Genomic DNA, 8,100 nt, shown 5'->3' on the forward strand with positions numbered 1-8,100 from the left:
TAATAAAATTAAAGAAAATTCTAATTTAATTATCAAAACTTGATTTAATTAGCTTTAATTAAATAATTTCTAAAATTAAAGTCTTTAATGAATAAATAAATTGAAATCAATTTAGAATAAGGCTTTTTTTTTTTAGTTTTAGGTCTTACAATTGTCATTATGTGAAGATACATCATTTTGACCATTGGATGATAAATTGTAGGGTTTGATTTTTATTTAAAATAAAAATGTTATTTTTATTTAAAGTGTTGCTAAACAAATAAATTACACTTTTTAAATAAGAATCATCATGAAAAGATGTTTTTGATATCTTCATGTGAGTAGTTGCCTAACATATATACTATTAGTAGTAATTATGTTAGCATAATTGTGGGCTTATAATTAATTGAGAAAAGGATAAATAGGTCTATGACCTTTTGCCCCGTAGACATTTTTATTCCTAACCATTGAAAAATACTTTTAAGTCCTGACCTTCACAAAATTTGGACGGATCACGCGCACCCGTTGCCTAGCAAACTTCCCTCTCACGCGTACGCGTCGCCATGAATTTAACAAATCCCTAATTCTTCATGAATTTTCTACTTTGCATGTTTTTTTTCCATTTTTTTTCAAGCCATTCTTGCCTTCAAAACTTTAAATCACTCAAACAAATATATCAAGACATCTAATGGAAGAAAAGTAAATTAAATTTAGCAATTTAGGGTGTGTTTGGCTTAGCGTTTGAAGCATCAAAAATAGGTTTAGTTTTTTTAAGTTTCACTTTTTAGTTTGGCTATTTTTTCTTCTTCTCAACGTAAACGTGATTCTGTTCTTTAACTCAAATTTAGTCGAAGTTAAAAATGATAGATTTTGCGTTTATATTTTCATATTAGATTGAAATTTATTTTCTATTTCCCAATTTTGTACTTCATTCTTTATAAAATTATAGCGTACTAAAAAAGAATACTAAAAATACTAAAAATATCTATATAAAAATATCATAAAAAACTTTTAGATTTATTTTCATCATTGTGAAGATAAATATTTAATTTTTATTATTTCTAGTACTCTCTTTTATAATTGTAATTCTCGTGTACTATATTTTAGTGTAATTTTTTTATAATATAAATTATCATCTCATTAAAAAAGACAAATTAAATAAAAAATTAATCATAGGTAATAATATTAAGAATAAAATTATTGAGAATACTGAAATAAGAATATGATGTAAAAGAATACTAAATTAACATTTTGATGTACAATGCAAGGCTATGATGATGCAAAAAATAAATAAAAAAAGAAAAAAAATCGACGAAAAATGTTACTAACAGTGACTTTTAACTTTGAGAGCAGTTTTATCATTGTAACTTTTTTTAAATCATGTAGAAGCGGTATCATTCTTACTTTTCTCCCATTAGATGCCTTGATATGTTTGTTTGAGTGATTTAAAGTTTTGAAGGCAAGAATGACTTGAAAGAAATAGAAAAAAAGCATGCAAAGTGGAGAATTTATGAAAAAATGGGGATTTGTTGAATTCATGGCGACGTGTACACATGACCCACGCGTACGCGTGAGAGAGAAGTTTGCTCGGCGACGCGTAGGCGTGACCCACGGGTATGCGTGGTAAGTATTACGGGAGCCACGTCAACTTTTTCCGTTGAGTTGATGGAGGTATTTGAATAGAGGGACTGATCTGTCCAAATTTTGTAAAGGTCAGAGATTTAAAATATTTTTCAATACTTAAGGACGAAAATATCCACAGAACAAAAATTCATGAACCTATTTATCTTTTTCTCTAATTAATTTATTGGACAAACAAATGAATTTACGTTAAAGACTACTAATGTTTTTTTTTTACGGTTTATTACTTTATTTTTTTAATATTGATTTATGGGATTTTTACCTCTTAAAAATAATTTTTTTTGTCTTTTAAGTTTTAACTTTAATTCATGAGTAATCTACTCATTAAATTTTAAAGAAGCAAAAATCTCATAAATTAATATAGAGAGAATAAACCGTCAAAAAAACATTAACCGTCTTTAACGTAAATTTAGCAAAAACAGATTCTATCCCTCTAATAGAACATATGTCATACAGTTATAGAATACATCACATTTCTATACATATAGAAAGACAACTTCTTCTACATAAAAAAATTCACCTTATCTTACCCCTCTACATAACCAATCAATGCAAACAAGAATTTATAGATGAACTAAGTGAAAAAAGAGAGAGGCCGAGATCACGTAGAAAGAGAGAGTGACGTTTATTTATCTAAAATGAGAAAGAAAGAGCTACCTCCAGATTGAGATAATTTGAGAAAGGTTTAGAACTCATGTATAGTATACTCTTACAAAGAAAATAACTAATATCATTAGAAAAATAAAACTTTTCATCTTTAAAATTTGACAATTTTATGTAAAGTATATTTTTTAAAAAAATTATTGTGAATGATCAAATATTTTTGAAGAAAAAAAAAATTTTAAGATGAAATTTTGTTCTAAATTTTTTTATAAATCTTCAAAATATTTATTCAAATTATTGAAGAATATCTGTAAGAAAAAAGGTTAAGTTGTATTAATAGTGTAGCTTGCTTATTCTCACTAGTATAACTCTATAAATATCATATATTCCCAATGTATCAGATGTACAGAATAATCACAATTTCAACACTCAGATAAAACACATTTCACTCTCTTCTTTCTGTACTACTCTTTTTCTTTGTCTTTCTTAGCATAAAGGAAACTGAGTATTGCTAAGCTCAGTTCATGATTCTGCAGCACTTCTACAACCAAGTTCACATGGTATCAAGAGCCTTCTTGATAATTTATGACTATCATGCTTTCCTCTACCAATTCCAAGAATTTTCTGGCTCCAATCATGTATAAACTTGATGACAAGAACTTTATAACTTGGCAATAACATGCTCTCTTTGTCATCAAAGGCCAGAACCTTGAAGATCATAGCCTCAGATTACACTGCTCTTGATCAGCTCTATGTTGCTAATGGGTCAGGTATTCCCATTCTCAAACATGGTTATTCTTATCTACATAATCCTATCACTAATACTAATTTCATTCTTAAAAATCTTCTTCATGCTCTTGATATTGCAAAGAATCTTTTGAGTGTGTCTAAATTCTGCCTTGACAATAATTTATTTTTTCAGTTTCATGCATTCCATTGCCGTATAAAATCTCAGGTGACAGAAGTGCTACTTAGAGGAACTCTTAGACATGGCCTCTACTCATTTGAGATTCAAATTCTGCTAATGTTTTTCTTGCTACAAGTAAAGATGGTCTTGAAATTTGGCATAGACGTTTAGGACATCCATAAATTCAGATTGTTCAAGATGTAATCAAACAATGTAATTTGCCATGCTTAAATAAAGCTGATTTTGTTCCCTTATTTTGTGAGCCTTGCTATTTAGGAAAAATGCATTCCCTTTTCTTTTCTGATTCCTTAACTACATATAATGCTTCCTTGCAATTAATTTTTGTTAATTTAAAGATGAAATCACCTTATGAGCTTCTTCACAATATCAAACCTGATTACTTAATGTTAAAAGTCTTTGGTTGTAGTTGTTTTCCTCACTTAAGACCCTACAACAAATCTAAATTGGAACTTAAATCTGACAAGTGCTTGTTCTTGGGTTATGCTCCACAATCTAAAGGTTTCAAATGTTTAGATTCTAATGGTAAGATTTTTATTGCACGCAATGTTATTTTTGATGATCATATCTTTCCTTATTCTTCTATGTTTGATGATAATTTTATAAAGGGTAAAGTACTAAATTGGTCTCTTAGGTTTGAGCGTAATTTTGTTTTGGTCCTTAAGGTTTAAAGTGCTCTATTTGAATCCAAAAAAGTTTCATTTAGCATCAATTTAGTCCCACAGTGAGGTCAAAATTAAATAATTAACAAAATGTCCTACATAACAACAGTACAAGAACAAAATCGATAATTTGGAGAACAAGTACAAGCTCCAGAGGCATAAAATCAACCATTGATACATCAATACATTTATTTATTATTTTTTTTATAATATAAATAAAATATTTTCTATAAAACTAAAGAAAATGATAAATAAATGTATTGATGCATCAATGGTTGATTTTGTGCCACTAGAGCTTGTACTTGTTTTTCAGATTATCAATTTTGTTCTTGAACTGTTGTTATATAGGACATTTTGTTAATTATTTAATTTTGACCTCACTGTGGGACTAAATTGATGCTAAATGAAACTTTTTTGGATTCAAATAGAACACTTTAAACCTTAAGGACCAAAACAGAATTATGCCCAAACCTAGGGGACCAATTTAGTACTTTACCCTTTTATAAAACATGATGTTGGTTTAAGCTCTCCTTCTGTTTCAGGTTCACATCCACCGTCTTCTTCACCTCTCTCTCAACCTCCAATTATAATTTCTCCTACTCTTTCACTCACTTCTGATAGTGATTTTTCTTTAATCAGTTCTTCTCCTTTGCATCATACTCCACCTCCTCTTCCCCTTCCATCATGCTCCCCTACTCCTCCTTCTAATTCTCACACTGTTATTTTCTTTTGATTCTACGCTTGTTTGCAAATTAGATAAGGCTATTTATGGCCTTAAACATGCGCCATGTGCTTGGTTCCAAACTCTCAATCACACTCTTCACAAATTTGGCTTTCACAACACCAAATCTTATCCATCATTATCTGTTAAAACTGATAAATCATCTACTATATATATTCTTGCTTATGTGGATGATATTTTATTGCTGGAAACAACAATGATCATATTGAATTTTTAATTTCTCAACTGAACTCTTTGTTTTCCTTAAAAGATCTTGGAGTATTACATTACTTCCTTGGTTTAGAGTTCAATTTTCTTCCTTCTGGTGATTTACATATCTCACAATCCAAGTATGTTAGTGATCTATTACAACGTGCTACCATGCATAATTCAAATTCTATCCCTACTCCTATGTTACACACTACAAAATTGACACAACAATGTTCAGAATTCTTTGAAGATGCCATCTTATATAGGCCGTTAGTTGGTGGATTACAGTATGCCACCCTTACTCACCCAGAAATTGCCTTCTCTGTGAATAGAGTAAGCCAATTCATGCACCAACCACAACGACAACACTGGTGTCGAGAATTCTTCACTATCTCACTGGTATGTAGGGGTGGCAAACGGGCCTAAACCCGCTAGGCCGGCCCGCGTAACCCGCCAAAAAAGGCGGGGCTGGGCTGAAAAATTGGGACCGCCAAATAGCAAAAGCCCGCCTAACTTGCACCGCTTAAACCGCGGGTTTTGGCGGCGCGGGGCGGGCTTCCCTGCCGGGCTTAGTATTTTTTTAGCAAGGGGTATTTTTACAATTTTTTTTGCCAAAACCCAACTTCCTCCAACCCAACTTACAAGAGAATGAAGATGAAAATTGAGTGTTTTGGATTATGTTTATTTTGTTTTAGATAAAATATTTATATTTATGTTTTGGATTATGTTTATTTTGCTTCGAAAACAATATTTATAATTACAAAGACTTTAATATTTGTGAATATAAAAATTATAATTTATTTATACTTTTAGAAATTATAATAGTTAAAAGTAAAAAACAGAAGAGATTTTTTTATGCCTTTATATATATTATTTAATAGTTAAAAGTAAAACCGCCAGCCCGCTATTAGACGGGACGGGCTGAGATTTTGGGACCGCCTCACTAGGCGGGGCGGGGCGGGCTTCCCCACTTGCCACCCCTACTGGTATGACTCTATAAATACCATATATTCTCAATGTATCAGACACATTTCACCCTCTTCTCACTGTACTACTCTTTTTCTCCATCTTTCTTAGCATAAAGGAAACTTAGCATTGCTGTTGTCTATCCAACTTTAATATAAGAACACCAACTACAATCAGCAGCATGAACACAAACATCAAAATCCCCCTCCCCCAATTTTTAGAACCCTAATTTCAGCCTCTAATCTACCAAATTTTCAAGCAATCTTCATCTTCCATTCTTCATTGTCAACTGAATGCCTTGTTCTACCATCACATGCTATGATATCTTCTTCCAAAACTTTATCAACCCACAAAAACAATCCACACTATTTCTTACCCACAGTCTGCATAGCCAAGAAAATTCAATCAGCAAATTTTATAGCCATAAATACAGCAATCAACAACAATAATACTTACATTGTAGTTTGGGCAACCCAAGAACGGATTCCTTGGATTAGAATCCGTCCCTGACCACCGCAGCACTGGTCTCGACCTGCAGCCACACCATTCTGGCAAACGCAATTCTCTATTTCTATTCATTCTCCTCATGATGCTTTCAAATGATTGTGGGTTGTTCGAGCTCCCAGCTGCATTGTTCGCGCTTGCCATAACAGTCGAGTTTTAAAGATGGAGAAGACAAGAACAGAGAACTAAAGAGAAGAGAAGACAGAGCGCTGTGGGCTTCAAAATTGGGAATTAGGGCTTTAACTTGATTTGAGGGACCAAATTGATTCCGAACAGTTTACTCTGCCACATCAGCTAGCCGTTGTAATGCCCACGTGTCACGAAGCCTGCCAACTCAGCTTTTCGGTAGCGCCAAGAGGGCAGAAATTGCCGGAAGGACAAGTTTGAATCCCAGAGTGCAACTTCAGGGATGAATATGTGTAACTTTTAAGTTCAGGACTACTATGAGGCTCGAGTGCAACTTCAAGGACTACATTGAGGCTTAACTCAACCATCTATACCCCTCGTAAATTAAACATCCAAGCTCCAACCATGGTTAACTGTATATGAATAAATCGAATAAAAAAAAATAATCATTCAATTAAAAATAATCAACATAATTATCTGTATACTTATTGAACATCCGATATATTTATTATGCACCTTATTTAATATTTTTATTATGTTCCTGTACTTTTTCATAAACGAAAGTCCTTGAAAACTTTGATGGATCGGAGGAACACCTTTTCCCCTTCTTCTTAGACTGCGACTTCATCAGTTTACGAAAATCTCTCTTACATCATTACATGTGAAAATTTTCTGAACCAAAATCATGGTGTAATAACTCATTTCTACTCAAAATCAATTCTACAAAATCAAATTCATTCCAATTTCAGTTTAACAAACATCAATTCAAACACATACTAAATCATTAATATTACGGTTGTTGTTGTTGTGTATAGTAATGGCAAATCATGGCGTAGCATCCTTTGACTACACGTATGATGTTTTTCTGAGCTTTCGACGCGGAGTCCACCGCGCGTTCATTGATCATCTCTATAAAGCTTTGGACGGCGTAGATATCAAAATCTTCAAAGACGACGACGAGGAAGAATCGACGACCGAAGAGGAAGAAACCAAGCCGGATCTTCTCGAGAAAATCGTAAGATCCAGAATATCAGTGGTTGTGCTGTGTAAAGACTTTCCATTTTCCACAAGGTGCCTCGATGAAGTTGCCAAGATCATGGAGTGTTATGACAAAAAAACGATGCAGGTTGTGGGACTTTTCTATGACGGCGTGATAGCTGCAGATGTACGTTGGCAGAAGGAAGATAGGGCATATGGCAAAGCCATCACTCAACATAAAGAGAGATTGGGATTGGGAGAAGAATCGGAGAAGATCAAAACATGGCGGTCTGCTTTGTTTAGAGTATGCGAACTCATTGCATTAAATTGCGACAAAAAGTAAGTTTAATTTGCTCCTACCTTTCACCTGAAACCAACTGGTCAACTACCAATGGCTTTGCTTCTTGTTAATTTATCAAAAATGTATGGAAGACTATCAAAATTAGTCTAAAATTTTCTTAGGTATATTAATTATTAATTACTGATAAAATAAGTAATATTAGATGTAATAATTATGAATTATAAATCTTAAATTAAATAAAGTGATTCTAGGTTATTATTTTCGTAGTATTATTCGTTAAATTTTGGTTAATTTATTATCCTATTAATAATGTTTGTTTTGGTTAATTAAATGGATCAAATAAATTTTTGTAAATAAAAAATGTTAGTGTTAACGAACTACAGTTTAAATGAGAGTCTTTCTATACTCATCTAAAGGTTGTGAGTTTGAGTCTCACTTCTAACTTGAAAAAAAAAAATAAAAAATAATTTTTTTAATTTAAAAA

General features: G+C 32.1%; 1 protein-coding gene across 1 annotated transcript in view; it reads left to right on the forward strand.

The window, feature by feature from the left end:
- The window catches only part of LOC110265133 (TMV resistance protein N-like), a 2,880-nt gene continuing 1,927 nt past the window's right edge, over nt 7,148-8,100 (forward strand). Inside the window, exon 1 of the mRNA XM_021107943.1 lies at nt 7,148-7,654. Coding sequence (XP_020963602.1) covers nt 7,155-7,654 — 500 coding nt within the window. The 5' untranslated portion in view covers nt 7,148-7,154. The remainder of the gene's footprint in view (nt 7,655-8,100) is intronic.

This window comes from Arachis ipaensis, chromosome B07, assembly GCF_000816755.2.
Source record: "Arachis ipaensis cultivar K30076 chromosome B07, Araip1.1, whole genome shotgun sequence".
Classification (NCBI taxonomy): Eukaryota; Viridiplantae; Streptophyta; class Magnoliopsida; order Fabales; family Fabaceae; genus Arachis; species Arachis ipaensis.